Raw genomic sequence first — 19,955 nt, 5'->3', positions numbered from 1 at the left:
ACACAGCCTTAATACACAGCAAAAGTACACTCAAGGGTGTGCTACAAAAGAAATCTGCTGGAGAGTATTGGCATCTTGGACATTCTTGCCCAATCTTTCCTTTATATCCGTATCTGTGTTACAGTGTCAGACTAGAGCTTCTAGAGCCCCCAGAGAACTTGCCACACTGGGTCCAATCTCACAGCAATTACTTCACAAATATATAAACAAAATGGGTAGAAAGAAGGTCTCAAAACCTAAAAATGGGGGATATTTACCTGCCATCCCGGATACTTCCCTTCTGACTTGTACAATAAGTAAATGTGACTGATGATTCTATTGGCACAATAACTGAGGGGACTATTGGTCCACCAGTCTAACCTCATCATTAAGCAAATGTCTATCACTATTAGGGATGCACCGAATCCAGGATTCGGTTCGGGATTCAGCCAGGATTCGGCCTTTTTCAGCAAAATTCGGATTCGGCCGAATCCTTCTCCCAGGCTGAATCCGAATCCTAATTTGCATATGCAAATTCGGGGCGGGGAGGGAAATCACCTGCCTTTTTGTGACAAAACAAGGAAGTAAAAATGTTTTCCCCTTCTCACCCCTAATTTGCATATGCAAATTAGGATTCGGATTCGGTTCGGTATTCGGCCGAATCTTTCACGAAGGATTCGGGGGTTCAGCCGAATCCAAAATAGTGGATTCAGTGCATCCCTAATCACTATAGATCACTATATAGCCCTTATTTTAACCCCTGCTTCCCTCACCACAATCCCCTTAATGTCTCACTCACCACCTACTTGTAAGTGGATTAATGACGTGGGACATGCACGTGTCTTATCTGTCTTCTGCTCCCAGCAGTTGTGCCCAATAAAATAGAAAAAATAATTATAAAAAGTTAGATGGTCCCCTGATCACACTGGGCCCCTGGGCTATAGAATACAGTAGCCTGTGCATTAATCTGCCCCTGACTGTCCCCTCGTATTCCTTCTTGGTCCCATCATCCCAACTCTAACTATTCTAGATCCAGGAATCCTGCTACAGAGGCACCAATTCCTGCTCCATTTCACTAGTTCTGAAGCTGATCAAAGGGCAATATTTTGTTCAACCTGAACACAATATATAGATAGGACTTGTACTATAAAAGCATTATACTTGTGCTTTTAAGTTAAATCTGTACTTTCCTATTTTTATATTATAAGCACAGATTATTGTTTCACTTGTCTTACCTGTGGTTTGTCCCTGTGCCCCCATTAATAAGGATAGTTTTTTAAAAATGGAAATAATGAGTTCTGTATAAACAAACCCCATCCCTTCTCCTAGTTTCAGTCTGTGTCAGAGGAGATTGTTATATAGAGGCTCTATCCATAGTCTGCTAATGTGATTAACTACCTTCTCCTCCCCCAGTGAAGGGTTCACATATGAGACCAATGCATTTGAAATTCCCTTCCTTGATGTGATCTTCCACGCTACGCTGTGTGTGCTCCTCCTGGGAAGCCTTTCAGGAACAAGCAATTGCATTGTGGGACCGTTTTGTTGAAAGGAGATATAGGAGACAAGACATAAAAATTGCCTTTGAAAAATCGTTAAGAGCGGACCGTGAGAGTTTATTGAAACACAAAGGGGCAGATTTATCAAGGGGCGAATTTCGAGGGTTAAAAAACCCTAGAATTCGACCCTCGAAGTAAAATCCTTCGAATTCGAATATCGAATTCGAAGGATTCTAGCGCAAAAGCTTCAATCGAATAAAAATCGTTCAATCGAAGGATTCGAACGATTTTAAGTGAGTGATCGATTTTTATTCGATCAAAAAAAAACTTAGAAAAGTGCTGAGGAAAGTCCCCATAGGCTACATTGCACTTCAGTAGCTTTAATCTGGCGAAGTATGAAGTCGAGACAGTACTTAGATTATCGAATGGTCGAATGATTTCTACTTTGAATCATTTGAATCATTAGATTCGATTGAATTTCGACCAATTCGATGGTCGAGTACCCAAAAAATTACTTCGAAATTTGAATATTTTTGCATTCGAATTATTCACTCGAGTTTAGTAAATCTGCCCCTATGTAAGATCTGAACAGGGTATGGCACAGAATGATAATATGGAGGTTCAGCCTAGTATTCGGTTTTGTACAACCTATAGCCGAGATGTGCATTTAATACGTAGAACCATCAATAAGTATTGGGGGGTTCTTCTCCAGGATCTTGTTCTCAGCAGCATTTCGGATAAGACCCCCTCGTTTGTCTACAGGAGAGGTAAAAACTTGGTAACATATGTTTGTACACCACCAAAAGCAGAATGAGGAGAGTACATGGTTAATATATAAAGACACTTACAAGTGTGGACGTACCAGGTGCCAGACCTGTTCATTTATTAATATCTCAAAAACAAAGTCCAGTAATGGGGTCACCTTTAATATCAATCAATATTTTAACTGCACATCGAAAGGCGGGATCTATTTGGTGCTCAGTACGTAGGGAAAACCATTAGGATGGCCAGTACTCGTGTTTTGGAACATCTGTCTGCAGTGGCCCGTTTCGATTTGAAGTCCACCATAGGCAAACATTTAAAGGAAAACTATACCCCCCAAACAATGTAGGTCTCTATTAAAAGATACTGAATAAAACAGCTCATGTGTAAAACCCTGCTTCATGTAAATGAACCATTATCATAATAATATACTTTTTTAGTAGTATGTGCCATTGGGTAATCATAAATAGAAAATTGCCATTTTAAAAAATAAGGGCCGCCCCCTGAGATCGTAGGATTCACTGTGCACATACAAACCACATGTAAGGTCACATGAGCCAATTAACAGACAGTTCTGCCTTTTGCTTCCTCACTTCTTCCTGTTACAGTTAGAGCTGCAGTATTTCTGGTCAGGTGATCTCTGAGGCAGCACAGATAGAGTCACGAAATGGTGGTTCAAGGCAAGAGATGTAAAAGGGAAATATTTATGCAAATATATATTCCAGTTTGGTAAGATTCTTTACTATGTCATTCAATTTGATATAAACTATCTGTTGCTTAAGTATTCATTTTGGGGGTATAGTTTTCCTTTAATAGAAAAACATCAGGGCAAGGAGTGCATAACTTTCCAAATTATAGATGGACCCCCCAAGAGATGTAATAAGGGGAGATTGTCATGGATACGGTACTTCCAACCGCACGTGACTTCAGGGGGCAGATTTACATATGGTCGAATATCGAGGGTCAATTAACCCTCGATATTCGACTGCCGAAGGTAAATCCTTCGACTTCGAATATCGAAGTCGAAGGATTTACCGCAATTAGTTCGATCGAACGAAAAATCGTTTGATCGAACGATTAAATCCTTCGAATTGAACGATTCGAAGGATTTTAATCAATCGATCGAACGATTTTTCCACGACCAAAAAAAACTTAGAAAGCCTATGGGGACCTTCCCTATAGGCTAACATTGCACCTCGGTAGGTTTTAGGTGGCAAAGTAGGTGGTCAAAGTTTTTTTTAAAGAGACAGTACTTCGACTATCGAATGGTCGAATATTCGAACGATTTTTAGTTTGAATTGTTCGATTCGAAGTCGTAGTCGAAGTAGCTAATTCGATGGTCGAAGTAGCCAAAAAAAATATTAGAAATTCAAAGTTTTTTTTATTCTATTCCTTCACTCAAGCAAAGTAAATGTGCCCCTAGGTGTGACTATCAGGGATCACTCACTCAGTCTCTCACCCACCTTGCACACAGGTTAGACTAACACAAAAGCACCCCAAACACCAACCAACACCCACAAAACTCATTCGCTGCCACCCTCTATCATTCACAGGCGATAGAAACCTAGGGGCAAATTCACTAAGTGCCGAAGTGCCGAACGCTAGCGTTACTTCGCTAGCGTTTATCATTTTCGTTACTGCGCAAATTCACTAACGAACGCTGGCGTAGTTTCGCTAGTGTTACTTCGCACCCTTACGCCTGGCGAAGTTTCTCTAGCGACGTAACTACGCAAATTCACTAACGCGCGCAGTGTACTGAACGCTACCTTTTACGCTAGACTTCCTTCGCCACCTCAGACCAGGCGAAGCGCAATAGAGTAGATAGGGATTGTTTCAAAAAAAGTCAAAATTTTTTCTAAGTCCCAAAAAACGCTGGCGTGTTTTCTATATTATGGGTGATAGGCTGAAAAAGATCGAAATTTTTTTTGGGGCTCCCCTCCTTCCCCCCTACATTTCCTGACTCATGGCAACTTACCTAGACAGTGGGCACATGTGTAGGGCAAAATAACATTTTTATTTGATGATTTGAAGGTTTTCTAGGCATTTGTAGTGCTGATACGTATTCCTCCATTGAAATTTGAATTTGGCGCCGTATGCAAATTAGCCTTCGCTAGCGTAACATCGCTTTACATAGCGAATCAACGCTAGCGCAACTTCGCAACCTTACGATACCCCTGAGCGCAACTTCGGATTTTAGTGAATTTGCGGAGCGCTGGCAAAACTACGCCTGGCGAAGTGCGGCGTAACTGGCGCAACTTCGAATCTTAGTGAATTTGCCCGCTAGTGTGACTATTCCCAGGTAATAACTCACAATACACCAATTCATTAAACACTCCCTCACTATACTCAGTTAGTTCCTACTGACTCAACAAGTACTTCAGTATGCAGAGGGTTAAGGCTCACAGTTAACTCTTTCAGGCTCGGTTCGTTTAGAGCACCAAAGACAATCTTATTAAATTCTCTTTAATATTATAAAAGGTATAAGAGTGCAATATACAAAAAGATGTTACAAAAAGAGACAGACATTCAATAATACAATTACAAACAGTTGTAAAATAAAAGGGAAAACATGGAAAACCTATACTTAACTCCAAAGATACAGAATTCCTGGTCCTGGAGGCAAGGGGAAACAAACGGGATAACTTCCAATCGCAATTGGTCCTCCAAAGTAAATCCAAAGTTTAGTCAGAAGAGCTGACTATTTATTAGTGATTTCAGGGCATCAGGTAACTGCACACTCCCCCCTCCCTCAGGAATGTAAGGGGTGTGGCCTAGCAGGACACAGATTGAGTGAGTGTGAGCTCCTGTGAGTAGGAACTGGACCAAGAATATAATGACCATAACTCCTTATAGGGACATAGGAGAGAGATGATATTATATTCATTGGTTATTAATTCTCTCAGGAATTCCATAGATACTAAACATCAATACTGTGTGACCTGCCCCTGCCCAGATATTCACATCTAATACACAGAGTAACAACCCAGTCATGTTTGGACTCATCTGAAAGCTGAAATTGCCTTGAACCCATCATCAGTGTTTTATACTGTTGGTACAACAGGTCTGGGTTCTGTAAGGATGAATATATTTGAGTATTCCTTATATGTGACCTTTACTTCACCTTTGAGGGTCTTGCTGGGAACTTTAAGGGCAAGGCGTTTTTACGTTGCATTTTTAAAAATGAACAGCCAGGCGTAAATACGCATAAACTGCACTACCACTGAAACGAATGGAAAACGCACTCTGGCAATTCACACATTGCGCTTGCAAGCTGAAATCCGCCACAGGACGCCAGTATTGGCGTTTTTTTAGCAGAAACGCCAATACGTCAAGAAACTACCAAATCAATAGACTCTATGGGATCTGCACGTTTGAAACCACACTGTATGTAAATACGCAGCGTATTTTAAATATGGCGTCCATATTCAATGAGAACAATGAGAAGTGCATGCTGGGAAAATAATCGTACGTGCTGAAAAACACATGAAAAACGCATGTTGACGGTCGCGTGTGGTTTCAGTAGTGTATTTACGCCTGGCTGTTCTGTTTTTTAAAACGCAACGTAAAAACGCAACGTCTGGCCTTACCCTAAATTCTCGCTCCTTGGGCTTCCCCCTCCCCATGGAATGGCTCTTATCAGCCAGGGCTTACAGGAGGGCATTACAGCTCTGACCCCTCTGACCATAGAGAGAAGAGGCCTGTTATGTGTCTGATTTAGATACTGGCAGAAATATTTCTCATGACACCTTGGCCTGTTTTATTAACTATTACTGGCCTGTATCATGACAGGGATCTAGAGGTTTATTGGATCTATCAATTAAAAACCACTGAAAATGATGGAGGGCTTAATAGAGAGTGGGAGATTACTTGCTATTGTGATTAATGCATTTCCTTGTACTAATGCTTTATCCGTTGTACCCCCTTTTTTATAGATACTGCTAAACACTAATGTCCAATCTAGTAAACCTAGTTTATATGAGTAGGAAAGTGAGTCGCATTGTACATTATGCAAATAAACCCCTGTATTATGAGAGTACACTGTCATTAAGTGCTAGTAAAACATATAATTGGCTAATGTGATTTATATATATAAAGACCTTCAATTTTTCCAGTTGTGATATGTGCCATTTCCCAGATCAAGTATTAATGGGGTAATCCCACTATGAACTAATCCACTAGAGTTCTTTTTGTATATATGTAATCTTTGGGTTAATTGGTTTTAATGGGTCTATCCGGGTATATTATGTGGTGTTGGGGGTTATGATCCCTTATGCTTCCGAGACGCCACAAAACGCTTCAAGCATGGGGTATGTGTCCCAGCTAGTGATGGGCGAATTTGCGCCGTTTCGCCGAAAAATTTGCGAATTTCGCGAAACGGCGAAAAATCCGCAAAATTGCACCGGTGTCTCGTTTTTGACGCCGGCGCCCGTTTTTTCAACGCCGGCGCCTGTTTTTGACGCCGGGGCCCGTTTTTGGCGCCGGCGTCCGTTTTTTCTAAAAAAAAAAAAATGTGACGAGGGTGAATTTTTGCCGCGAATTTTCACAGGCGTTTCGCGAATTTATTCGCTGGCGGCGAATCGCGCAAATTCACCGCGAATTCGCGCCTGGCGAATAAATTCGCCCATCACTAGTCGCAGCTGTATGTGAAGACTATGCTTTTAACTATAACCAAGAAATTAAGATTTTATACATTCAGCAACCTGGTGCTCCGTCTATCTACAGTAAACGTTCATCCCATTTGGGAACATTCTTTTTGGAGAGCTATTAATTGAGTTAATCCTTTTGTACAAGTAAATGGTTTAATCCCATAAATTTTTGTTGAATGGCCTTTTCGGGGAAGCTTTTACAGCCTTTTTTAACCATGGTCATTTTTAGTACATATTTAAGCAATACAGAAAATTATTAAAACAGAATATAAAGATAAGAAATAAACACAAATATTGGTAACTCACCAAAAAAATTTAATAAAAATATAGTATACTGACTAGAGCAGTGTCGGACTAGGATGCCAGGGGCCCAGCAGAAAACCTTAGACTGTGGACCCATTAGAAAACCTTTTTCTGGGCCCATCAGAAAATCTTAGACTGTGGGTACAACAGAAAACCATAGATGGTGGGCCCACAAGAAAACCTTAGACCATGGGCCCATCAGAAAACCTTAGACTGTGGGCCCACTAGAGAACCTTAGACTGAGGGCCCACTTTCCAAACTATTGTTGCTCCTCTCCTCACTCAACCTCTTTATTCTCCTAGTCCTACTCTCTTTTCTCTACATACTATACTTTATTCTTCCATTATGGAGCCTCTTTTTCCCATACAGACATAAGGAATGACCATGAAATAGGCCCAAAGGGCCCACTAACACCTGGGATCACGGGGAGTCTTCCTGGTGTCCCAGTGGGCCAGTCCGATACTGGACTAGAGTATAGAAAGATCTGTATGGATGTACATTCATAACCCAGTATTATAAGGTGGTAGACTTTATCAGTCTGTACAAGAGAATGGTTTCTCCCCTGTGTGTATTGTCATGTGTCGTGCAAGGTTACCTTTTAAAATAAAGCCTTTGCCACATTCTGTACAAGTGAAAGGTTTCTCCCCTGTGTGTATTTTTATATGAGATACAAGGTGGCTCTTCTTTGTAAAGTGTTTCTCACATTCTGTACAAGTGAAAGGTTTCTCCCCTGTGTGTATTTTTATATGAGATACAAGGCTTCGCTTCATAGTAAAGCCTTTGCCACATTCTGTACAAGTGAATGGTTTCTCCCCTGTGTGTATTTGTATATGAGATACAAGGGTATGTCTATCAGCAAAGCCTTTGCCACATTCTGTACAAGTGAAAGGTTTCTCCCCTGTGTGTATTTTTATATGAGATACAAGGCTTCGCTTCATAGTAAAGCCTTTGCCACATTCTGTACAAGTGAATGGTTTCTCCCCTGTGTGTATTTTTATATGAGATACAAGGTGGCTCTTCTTTGTAAAGTGTTTCTCACATTCTGTACAAGTGAATGGTTTCTCCCCTGTGTGTATTTTTATATGAGATACAAGGTGGCTCTTCTTTGTAAAGTGTTTTTCACATTCTGTACAATAAAATGGTTTCTCTCCAGTGTGTATTTTCACATGAGATACAAGGTTACTTTTCCGATTAAAGCCTTTGCCACATTCTGTACAAGTGAAAAGATTCTCCCCTGTGTGTATTTGTATATGAGATACAAGGCTTCTCTTATGAGTAAAGCTATTACCACATTCTGTACAAGTGAAAGGTTTCACCCCTGTGTGTATTTTTATATGAGATACAAGATGACACTTCAGAGTAAAGCTTTTACCACATTCTGTACAAGTGAATGGTTTCTCTCCTGTGTGTATTTTCAGATGATTTAAGAGGTGGCACTTCTTTGTAAAGTGTTTCTCACATTCTGTACAAGGGAATGGTTTCTCCCCTGTGTGTTTTTTCAGGTGATTTAGGAGGTTGATCTTCTGGACAAAGTGTTTCCCACATTCTGTACATGTGAAAGGTTTCCCAGTGTGTATTCTCATATGATAGTTAAGGTTATTCTTATAAGTATAGCCATTGCCACATTCTGTACAAGTGAATGGTTTCTCCCCTGTGTGTATTGTCATATGAGTTGCAAGATGACCTTTCCCATATTCTGTACAATAAAATGGTTTCTCTCCAGTGTGTATTTTCATATGAGATACAAGATTACTTTTCCGAGTAAAGCCTTTCTCACATTCTGTACAAGTGAATGGTTTCTCCCCTGTGTGTATTTTCATATGAGTTTCAAAGTGACTCTTTTGAGAGAATCCTTTGCCACATTCCTTACAGATGAAATGTGTCTCCCCTGTGTGTATTTTCATATGAGTTACAAGTCTAGATTTCTTAATAAAGCCTTTGCCGCATTCTGTACAAGTGTATGATTTTCCTCCTGTGAGTATTCCATGTTTTTTTCCAGAAGACAGTGTTTTCCCACAGTCTGTACAAGGGACATTTCTTACTCCCATGTTAGTATTCTGGTGAGGGCTTTTCCAGCATCCTGCACACTCCGGATAGGGCTCCATACTAAAGTCCTGCCCATACTCCTCACTGGCAATAGGTTTTCTTAGTGTGTCCATTCTCCTCTCTTCTGTCTTCTTTCCAGTACAAGTACAGAAGATGACAAGAAGATGTCCAGCCTTTTCCACATCCACATGGGACAAAACAAAGACTTGTGAGCTCAGTCAGTGATCCTCATTCCATGCAGTTGTCTCACACTCCTACTCAGCCTGGGTTTGGCCTGTGCCAGCCTCACACCTTCTTCCTCACTCTGTTGTCCCCTTGTGGCCTTCACACACTCAGCCAGTTTATATTGAGGTCTCTTATCATCAAGCAACAACCTAATACAAGAAAAACAGAGACATATATAGGAAACAAGACAAACACATATATAATTATAAAGGGAATAAAAATATGTAAAATGATGGCAGAATTATTAATGATATACTGGCATTTGGTACATTTGAGATAATAAGGTTTATTAACTTATTTGGAACCCCCCATAGATCATCTCTGGTCTGAGTTACAGTTGAGTAGAGGTAGTGACTTAACCTCTCTTCCCAGAACATACAGCTGTGATTGGCTATCCACATGCAACTGATTTCACAGGAAATATAAAATGTAGTTTCCCATCAGGTCTGCTAATCTGCCAGCTTCTTATGCACTAAATGGGAATTGGACGGCACCTGTAGGTCCTAATAAATGGTTTGAACTTTTAATTATACTTTTAGGTCATTACTTTTGGAGAAAAACTTTTTTGGTTCCTGTTACATGTCTGTGCACCCATGGGCTGGGGTCAACTGTTTTTCTCCCTTTACCTTTATTGCCCTTATTATTGGACATTAATTCATAGTGGTGCTGTTATGGGCAATCTGCATCAATTTTGCTATTTTATTGGTACAATAAAAAATGGTGTGTACCACCAGCTCCCGCTCATCCTAGAAGAGAAGCTGGAAGAATAAGCAGCAAGGGCTTTTGGAGAAAAACACTTTTTAGTGGTGGATAATGTGATTGGAAACAATTTTTTAATAATCTCTTTCTCTTTAAAGCAAAATAAGTATTTATATATCTATAAAGTGTATTAGACTTTGGATTGTTGTAAAGCAACAGGTTGGATGTTCCTGATTTAATTCATGAAAATCACTTAATATGTATGACACATGGACAGCCGCAATACAAGTGACCTAGGGATGGAGGCAAATTTATTTCGCCTTGTTTCTCCATGGAAGTGACGCCCATAGACTTGTATGCCGGCGTGCAGCAAAAGAAAAAAGATGCGCAACAAAATTTAATGGGCGCCAGCGGCTAATTTTTGGCGAAATCAAACGGGTCAAATTCACCCATCCCTAAGGCCAAACCTTCAATACAAGGGTTTGTCAGCTGTGGCAAGACAATTGCATAAAAGAGAACAAGTGCAGACCAGGAGTATCTGTTCTGTCCTAGAGATGATCAGATTCTTTATTTATGGCAAAATACTTACATAATTGGGTTAATGGTTACATTTGAGGTGGCAAAAGTTTTTTGGAGAGGAGAACCCCGCCTGTGACTCCTAAACAAATATTAAGTATTTATTAACAGGTACCCCGCAATACCACTACTTACTTAAAGGGATACTGTCATGGGAAAAAAAATTTTTTCCAAAATGAATCAGTTAATAGTGCTGCTCCAGCAGAATTCTGCACTGAAATCCATTTCTCAAAAGAGCAAACAGATTTTTTTATATTCAATTTTGAAATCTGACATGGGGCTAGACATTTTGTCAATTTCCCAGCTGCCCCAAGTCATGTGACTTGTGCTCTGATAAACTTCAATCACTCTTTACTGCTGTACTGCAAGTTGCAGTGATATCACCCCCCTCCCTTCCCCCCAGCAGCCAAACAAAAGAACAATGGGAAGGTAACCAGATAGCAGCTCCCTAACACAAGATAACAGCTGCCTGGTAGATCTAAGAACAACACTCAATAGTAAAAACCCATGTCCCACTGAGACACATTCAGTGACATTGAGAAGGAAAAACAGCAGCCTGCCAGAAAGCATTTCTCTCCTAAAGTGCAGGCACAAGTCACATGACCAGGGGCAGCTGGGAAACTGACAAAATGTCTAGCCCTATGTCAGATTTCAAAATTGAATATAAAAAAATCTGTTTGCTCGAGCAGCACTATTAACTGATTCATTTTGAAAAAAAATTTTTTCCCCATGACAGTATCCCTTTAACTTAAGAAAGATTTTTAGGTTCGCATTGAGAGCTAACCTTAAAGTGCAGTGCAGATAATAATTCACCAAATGAAATGCTAGTTCATTAAATACACGTGCTGATTTAGGGCATTAATCAATTCATTGTCCCATAATTATTCTAATTATCATTTAATCATGAATTTTATAAACAACTTGCAACAAATTAATTGTAGGTGCAGATTCAATTTGATACCAAGATCAATTAATTGAATAAGGTGTTGATCAGAGCATATGTGAATTAATTAGGATTCTATCATTAAAAAAGTACTTGATTCAAAAGGGTATCATATACATGAATTTCAAATTCAATTAAATAAAGTGAATAAACTTGATAATTCTATAAGTGTCTAATTAAAAAGGAATAATATACAAACATTGTGACCATAAATACTAGTGGGTTAAAAACCATTTGCTAAAAATCTATTAAATAGTTGGTAGAAATTGGAAACAGTAGAGAGTGGAGTTGTCCCGTAAACTAACTGCCTGTTTTTTCTAAGACCTGGGACACTACAAAGTTGAAGGCAGGTCAGGGTAACCGGGACCGTGGCCTTGTTGGTTAAATTTGCCCTATTTTTTCGAAGAGGCTAAGCTGACCCTAAAAAGCCACAAACCCACGGCCCCTTAGAAAGGAAGGAAGGATTGGAGACTGTAAGAAAGGCACTGGATTGTAGCCAATGAGTTAGCCCCACACCCGTAATAAAGCCAGACCAAACTGCTGTTTTAAGATTAAAAAAAAGAATAGTATAAAAGCAAAAGTTTGCCAACGCGTTTCGCTTAGTAGCTTTTTCAAGGCGAAAGTTATCGGTACACTGAATACACGCTTTAAAATAGACTTCCGCATTAGGCTTCATTAATTAGTCTCGTGAGAATACAACCTGAGAGGATGCGCATAACTCGACTCAGAGCGTCACTGCTACAAAAGCAACGATATGTCATCAGGCTCCTCCTACTTCAATGACGGAGCTAATTCCCTTATTCATGGCGTCTCCATGATATAGACTGTGGGTGTTCTATCCTGGATTGAGACCATCGCGCTATTCCCCATACCATTCATGTACATAAGCGCCTTTATCCAAAAGTGTATTATGTGTAATATTTTTTTAGAAACTTCAACAACATGAATTTTATTCATATCCTATGAAATCAAATTTAATTAAAAAACCCTTATTTATTTTTATATAACCATCAGTGTTGAGTATTACCTTATATAGCTATCCCTTATATATAGCTATACCTTATATAGCTATCAAGTGTTGAGTATTACCTTATATTGAAATTAAAAAAGAAGAAGAAGAAACGATTGAAAGGAAAATTAGACCCTCATCTATTATCTGTAAGAGAACGATTACTTGATTGTGTCAATCATATTTATTGTATCTATTTCTTATTAGATAATAGTTTGCTTGATTGTATCAATCATATGTAGGGATCCTGAGGCATAAGTTCCCCTTTTCATTTGAGAGCCTCATGGTGGATACAGGGTCTCCTAGAGTTTCCAAGGGCAGAGCTCTGTCGCTGTGCCCTATAAAAGGAGATTGCCATGTGCTTGCAGCCATTACTGCTGGAGGATTCCTACTTTCACTTTCATGTAGGAGGTGGACAGAACTCATGCAAAGATGTACGGGGCTAAAAGGGAGTTTGATAGCCCTGTGGGCTAATGCAGGGTACTCCAAAAGTCTGGAAAGCTCTACCATGCCGGTTTGGAGTTTGCTGGACATCTTTTGTGCTTGCACTATGGATAGTGCTGGGAGCTGTAGTTCTGCAGAGGAAGATATCGGAGTGCTCGCGCTATAGACAGTGCTGGGAGCTATGTCTAGGAAGCTAATACAAGCTGTATATGGAATGGATTCACACTGTGGATGCCTGCTCCAGCTCTAGGTGAGCCTGCCAGTTCTATATGTGAACCCTCGGGTGAGTGATGCCAGGGGAGGGTAGAAGAAGAGAGGATCCAGCTATATTCCATTTGTGATATGGACTTTGTTTATGCCTACCATGAGGAAGCCAGTACCTAACTGGAGGGAAAGGTATCTTGGGCTGTAGCGATACCTGGGACCAAGTGTGCTCTTTTGGGAAAAGGGACTGGGACTCCTCTGCAAAGGAGTAGTGCGGGACTTTGCCTGGCAAGGAGGTGTCAGGACTGGACTTGCACAGGTTCCCCAGGGTAGTGGGTCACCTTATGTTAATGCATATTCATACTATGTGTTTTACTTCCCCTTTAAAGTACACTTTCCCTATATAAAGTTGTGGTTTTTATATAATAAAGTGTGTGTTTCATGTTATTCCTAATGGGTCTATCCCATTAGGTGGAGGCACTACACGTAATAAACCCAGACCAAACTGCTGTTTTAAGATTAAAAAAAAGAATAGTATAAAAGCAAAAGTTTGCCAACGCGTTTCGTAGAGAAGAACTTTATAATTCCCAGTACCCTTTCACCTAGCAAAGGGGACTCAGGACCTGTAAGTCGGTGAATATTGTGATGTACCACTTTGGCATCAGGGGGGTGGCCAAAAATGGGTTACACATATTTAAAGTATCTAATTCTTTTTAAATGATTGCTTGATTGTATCAATCCTATTTAAAGTATCTAATTCTTTTTAGATGAAAGCAGTGAACAGATTATTTTCATTAATTCCTTTTGGGAAGATAGTATCTAATTTAAAAATCCAGTAACCCTCCCGTCTGAGAAGGGTTTGCTCCAGGTCTCCCTTAAGTATACCTAGATTGATTTTTTTGAAATGTTGAGCCACTGTTGACAGTGTTTTATCAGTTTTAGTTAGATTACCCGCTGTTCTTATTGTACTACAATGTTGTTGTAGCCTTTGCTTCTCTAAAAAACTTTTATGGTTATACTCTTATGCTGATCTTTCCTGCTGTTTGGATAAGACATAGGAGAAAACTCAAACCGGCACTGTCCCATGGTGTCCAATGGGTCTCCGCAATCTTCTTGCTTGTCCCCCTTCTTCTCCCCTATGTGGGCGCAGCATGTCTCTCTCTCCCCCCCCCAGGATCTTTTGTCAAGCCTTTCTGAATTTTTCATTCTTCCCCTCATCCTTTCCCTCCCCTCTGCCGGCACCCGCTCTGCCCCCTCAGCCTTTCTCTCTCTTCTCTCTCTCTGCAGCCGTTCTGTCCCCACAGCCTTTCCATCCCCTCTGCCGGCACCCGCTCTGCCCCCTCAGCCTTTCTCTCTCTTCTCTCTCTGCAGCCGTTCTGTCCCCACAGCCTTTCCATCCCCTCTGCCGGCACCCGCTCTGCCCCCTCAGCCTTTCTCTCTCTTCTCTCTCTGCAGCCGTTCTGTCCCCACAGCCTTTCCATCCCCTCTGCCGGCACCCGTTCTGTCCCCCTTACTTACCTCCTGGGCTTCTCTGTGTTCTGACTTCTGGCTCCTTACTTCCGGTTCTGTGTACAGGAACAGCATCGGGAGTGCGCACGCCATGGTGAACTGGTCGCCTTTTCACCGTTTTCCAATGTAATGGAGAAAAGGTGTTTTTACATTTTTTTTAAAAAAAAACGCTAGGTGTGTTATATTCATTTATTAGGTCATGCCCATTATTTTTAGCATATAGAATGGATTTTTTATATAAAAACTTTTGATGTCACTGGTCCTTTAACCCAGTAAACAAGGGTATCCATTTTCTGTTTTCTCATACATTTGAGGTGGTTTCACGGTTTGACCAATCAGAAGCAAGTTTTTAGCGTCAGCAAAATTAAGGACAAAATAACTGTTGACCTAGTTATGCACAGCAAGAGCGTATCCTTGAGCAAGGGCTTGTTCAAACTGTTTTATTTGCTCAAACAAAGATAAAATTGATGGTACTTTCCAAAGCTCAGGTCATATTGACATTTGTTGCAGCTCCTGTTTGTCAGAAAGCTTTCATTTAGATATACTGCTGTTCACCTACTTAAGTTACCCCTTAATTCTTTAGACTCATCCAAATATTTCTTGATCTCATCCCTAAACTCCTCTTTCTTAATTTTGTCTGTGGTTTTAGGTTGCTCATCACATTTTAAGGTAGAGACTAAAGTAGTTAAAGCAACTCATTGTCAGTCTCATCCTGATCATCCAAAATACTCCCATCTGGCTAGGAAGCTTCCCATTATTTGCATATCTATATGTGCCGCTGTAAGAACATTCTACAATTCTAGCAGGTTTCTTTTTACTCTCAGTTAAACATGTCTTTGCCTGACTGTCAAACCCTTTTTTCTTAAAGAATAGTTCAGTGTGAAAATAAAAACTGGGTAAATAGATAGTCTGTGCAAAATAAAAAATGTATCTAATATAGTTAGTTAGCCAAAAATGTAATGTATAAAGGCTGGAGTGAACAGATGTCTAATAAAACAGTCAGAATCCAACTTCCTGCTTTTCAGCTCTCTAACTCTGAGTTAGTCAGTGACTATAAGGGGGGCCACATGGGACATAACTGTTCAGTGAGTTTGTAATTGATCCTCAGCTCAGATTCAAAAGCAACAGTTATGTCCCATGTGGCCTCCCCTCAAGTCTCTGATTGGTTACTGCCTGGTAACCAGGGTAACCAGTCAGTGTAAACCAAGAAAGCTGAAAAGCAGGAAGTAGTGATCAAACTGACATGTTATAGGTCAAATCACTCCAGCCTTTATACATTACATTTTTGGCTAACTAACTATATTAGAAACTTTTTTTATTTTGCACAGCCTATCTATTTACCCAGTTTTTATTTCTACAATGAAAAATTCCTTTAAGCCATTCATCTTGGGTGCTGATTAGAGTCTCCCAAATGTCTCTATCTAACCTGCCTCTTTTGGGTAGCCCTGTTCTTTTACATCTCTTTTAAAGGGCACCGTAACCCAATTCCCAAGATTTTGCTCCATCTACTCTATTGCTATTTGACCAGGGGGATCAGACACCCCCTCCTCGGGGTTCTGTTTCAGTCGGAACACCTTATTGCCCATGTGACGGTTGGCCGACCACTTTCCTCAGTATTCCCCATGGGCTTCTTTAGCTTTGCTCACACCTATAGGAAAGTTGGTCATGTAGTTGGGTCGTGTTTTCCTGGGCAACAGCAATAACTTTTCAGAATCTGTATTACTTTCACCAAACAATCTTACGTTACTTATTGCCACTGCCAGAAGAAATAATAAGAGAACGATAGAAGGATAGTAGTTTTTTTATCTTATTGAGTAGTGTAGTGTTAAGGTCCCCATAGACGCAAAGATTTTTCATTAGAGAACGTCTGATTTCAGTGCAATTATCGTGAGGTTAGTGGGAATCAAACGATTGTGCATCTTACGATTTTTCGTCCATCTGTCAGAAAATTGATCGGCCAGGTTAAAAAAATGTATTAGTCCCAGTACAATCTATCTATGTTTGCAGGGCCAAGCAGGCAGCTCCCCTTTGTTTTGCGGGCAATATCGCCTGAAATGGTCTTTTTAGTTTAGAGAGATATGAGAAAGTAACAGTGTGACACGGGGAGAGAGATGCGGGACTTAAGAGAGAGAGAGATTCCCTACAGAATATACAGATGACTAATGACTGTTTTAATGCACAACATACACAATATGCATTTAGTTATATCTTACAACAGTGCTGTCCAACTTCTGTAGTACAGAGGCACAAAATATTTCTAGCCTACCTGGTGGAGGGCCGAAAATGGAAGTCAGTGTTGACCTGTCCCCCGTTTAAACCACACCCACTGTAAACCACACCCACATTACCACATAACCACATGGATCATATCCAGATTAATGGTGGTAACACATCAAAAAACCGAATGGTTGGTGCTCATTGTAGCGAAATCCCTCATCACTCATGTGTGAAAAATTGAAGTTATGTAAAACATCCCCTTAAATCCATATGCCTCATTCTCCCCTGTGGATAATACAACAACCCCCCAACACATGATTAAACACCTTAGGGGCCCCTAACAACAATTTCCAAATGCTAACAAACCCCCAGAACAAACCCCTAACAGACTTACATTCCACAGGTAGTGTAGGGCAAGCAGAGAATGTCACACACAAGCAGCACTGGGCAAGCAGAGAATGGCACACACAAGCAGCACTGGGCAAGCAGAGAATGGCACACACAAGCAGCACTGGGCAAGCAGAGAATGGCACACACAAGCAGCACTGGGCAAGCAGAGAATGGCACACACAAGCAGCACTGGGCAAGCAGAGAATGGCACACACAAGCAGCACTGGGCAAGCAGAGAATGGCACACATATGGAGCATAGGGAAGGCTGAAAACAGCAGGAGGAAGTCTATCAGGAGCAGTCTAATATGTACTACATACAGTGACACAGAGCTGGGGCCCCATTAGTATTTTGTATAAAGTGTGAACAGGTGAACAATGTGGCAGTTTCAGTCTGGGTCTCAGGTGGAACAGTACAGGGGCTTTAGGATATAAACAATAGAGGGGTCTCAGGTGGAACAGTACAGGGGCTTTAGGATAGAAACAATAGAGGGGTCTCAGGTAGAACAGTACAGGGGCTTTAGGATATAAACAATAGAGGGGTCTCAGGTAGAACAGTACAGGGGCTTTAGGATATAAACAATAGAGGGGTCTCAGGTAGAACAGTACAGGGGCTTTAGAATATAAACAATAGAGGTGTCACAAGTGTGAACAATACAGGTGTGAACAATACAGGGGATTAGTCTGAATTTCAATTAAATGATATAGGGGCCAGTTAATCTCACATAGCAGGCTGTGGGGCCACACAAGGGGGTCGCAGGCCGCTAACCATCTGGCTCTATTAAAATTTACACATCGTTTCTAATTACCCAGGGATATAAACAATACAGGAAAATTACATTCAATATTTAGCATTCTATGAAAATTTCACAGAGTATAAACCAAACAGTTGAACGTATATATATAGATAGATAGATAGATATATATATATATATATATATATATATATATATATATATATATATATATATATATAAAACAAGGGAAAGTTGTGCTCACCACTAATTTTTAAAATCATTAGGCGGGGGTGCAATGAGGCTGTGACCAAAAAATACATATAGTCAAATACAAGATTCCTCTGCACTCAACCCATTATCAATATATTTAAGACAGAGACATTTTGTGCTACTGCTACTGAAAAATGCCTTACCCTTTAAACAAAACAGGGATTGTTTGTCCATATATTGCAAAATATTTAAGATGAACAACTACGTCACAGTCATCCCATATCTGGCCAGCCCTACACTTAATTTTCATCTGATTCATTAAGAATTCTATTGCTTCATTATACATTTTACAAAGGGACTAAGTTTTACCGGCAAAACTGTCTTAAATATATTGATAATGGGTTGAGTGCAGAGGACTCTTGTATTTGTCTATAAAACCACTTGTGTGACATATTAAAATTAGCAAGAGAAATCTCCTTCGTCAGCAAACAAAGTCCTCACCTGTCGGCTTGGTAGTTCCGTTGCTTGGGTCACAGTCGCTGTATGGTGGTCTCTTGCAGGCCCAGACTGGCAATCTGTGTGTTCTGGCAAATGCCAGAGGGGCTGCTGTAAGTTGCCATAGCCAGTCACTATTTATTGGGCTGGTGGGGGGCTGCTTCGGCCTCTGTGTACTTGGAATGCCAGGGCCTATTGTAAATCCCAGTCCAGACCTGGTCTCTTGGATCACGTCCAGTCCCAATCTGGTGGTGCCAAAATGCCTGACCAAACCTTCGCGTACAAGGGATCGTCAGCTGTGGGAAGAGAATTATATACAAGAGAACAGACGCAGACCTGGAGTCTCTTTGTTCTGTCCTGTCTTAGAGATGAACAGATTCTTTATTTATGGTAAAATGCTTTCATAATTGGGTTAATGGTTACATTTGAGGTGGTTTCACGGTTCGACCAATCAGAAGCAAGTATTTAACGTCAGCAAAAATAAGGACAATACACCTAGTTCACCTAGTTATGCACAACAAGAGCGAATCCTTGAGCAAGGGCTTGTTCAAACTGTTTTATTTGCTCAAACAAAGATAAAATTGATGGTACTTTCCAAAGCTCGGGTCATATTGACATTTGTTGCAGCTCCTGTTTGTCAGAAAGCTTTCATTTAGGGCTAGTCCACACGGGGAGATAGCGACGCGTTTGCGGTCGCGGCGACAAAGCGCCGCGACAGTCGCCGCGACCGGCGCAGGCGACAGTTTTGTATGGGCGCCTATGTAAAAACGCCTGTGCTAACCACACGAGGCGATGCGCTTTTCAACAGTCGCCTGAAAAAGCCTGGCGAGGCATTTTCAGGCGACTGTTGAAAAGCGCATCGCCTCGTGTGGTTAGCACAGGCGTTTTTACATAGGCGCCCATACAAAACTGTCGCCTGCGCCGGTCACGGCGCTTTGTCGCCGCGACCGCAAACGCGTCGCTATCTCCCCGTGTGGAATAGCCCTTAAAGTAATAATGCAGAACGTTATATTAGATATGATACATGATATATATGATTACGTAACTATATCACAAGGTAGAAGGCA

The 19,955-nt window shown here is 40.8% G+C and overlaps 1 protein-coding gene across 2 annotated transcripts; it reads right to left on the bottom strand.

Moving 5' to 3' along the window:
• Nucleotides 1–7,458: 7,458 nt before the first annotated feature.
• LOC108719536 (gastrula zinc finger protein XlCGF57.1-like) lies at nt 7,459–19,243 on the bottom strand. Of its 2 annotated transcripts, XM_041566937.1 has the most exons (3): nt 18,895–19,243; nt 14,851–14,948; nt 7,459–9,606 (listed from the first exon to the last, which is right to left on the bottom strand). In XM_041566937.1, the coding sequence occupies exon 3, from the start codon at nt 9,343–9,345 to the stop codon at nt 7,720–7,722; it is 1,626 nt and encodes a 541-aa protein (XP_041422871.1). In that variant the 5' UTR covers nt 9,346–9,606; nt 14,851–14,948; nt 18,895–19,243; the 3' UTR covers nt 7,459–7,719. The 2 variants fall into 2 exon arrangements, with proteins under 2 accessions (XP_041422871.1, XP_041422870.1); XM_041566936.1 differs by lacking the exon at nt 14,851–14,948.
• Between the last annotated feature and the right edge of the window lie 712 nt (nt 19,244–19,955).

Source organism: Xenopus laevis, chromosome 6L (genome assembly GCF_017654675.1).
Source record: "Xenopus laevis strain J_2021 chromosome 6L, Xenopus_laevis_v10.1, whole genome shotgun sequence".
Lineage (NCBI taxonomy): Eukaryota > Metazoa > Chordata > Amphibia > Anura > Pipidae > Xenopus > Xenopus laevis.
Note: the sequence above shows the minus strand (reverse complement) of the source record. Positions and strands in the feature narration are given on the sequence as shown.

Excerpts from the sequence above, each read along its gene's own strand:
- LOC108719536 (XM_041566937.1), bottom strand. The coding sequence starts at position 9,345 with ATGGACACACTAAGAAAACCTATTGCCAGTGAGGAGTATGGGCAGGAC.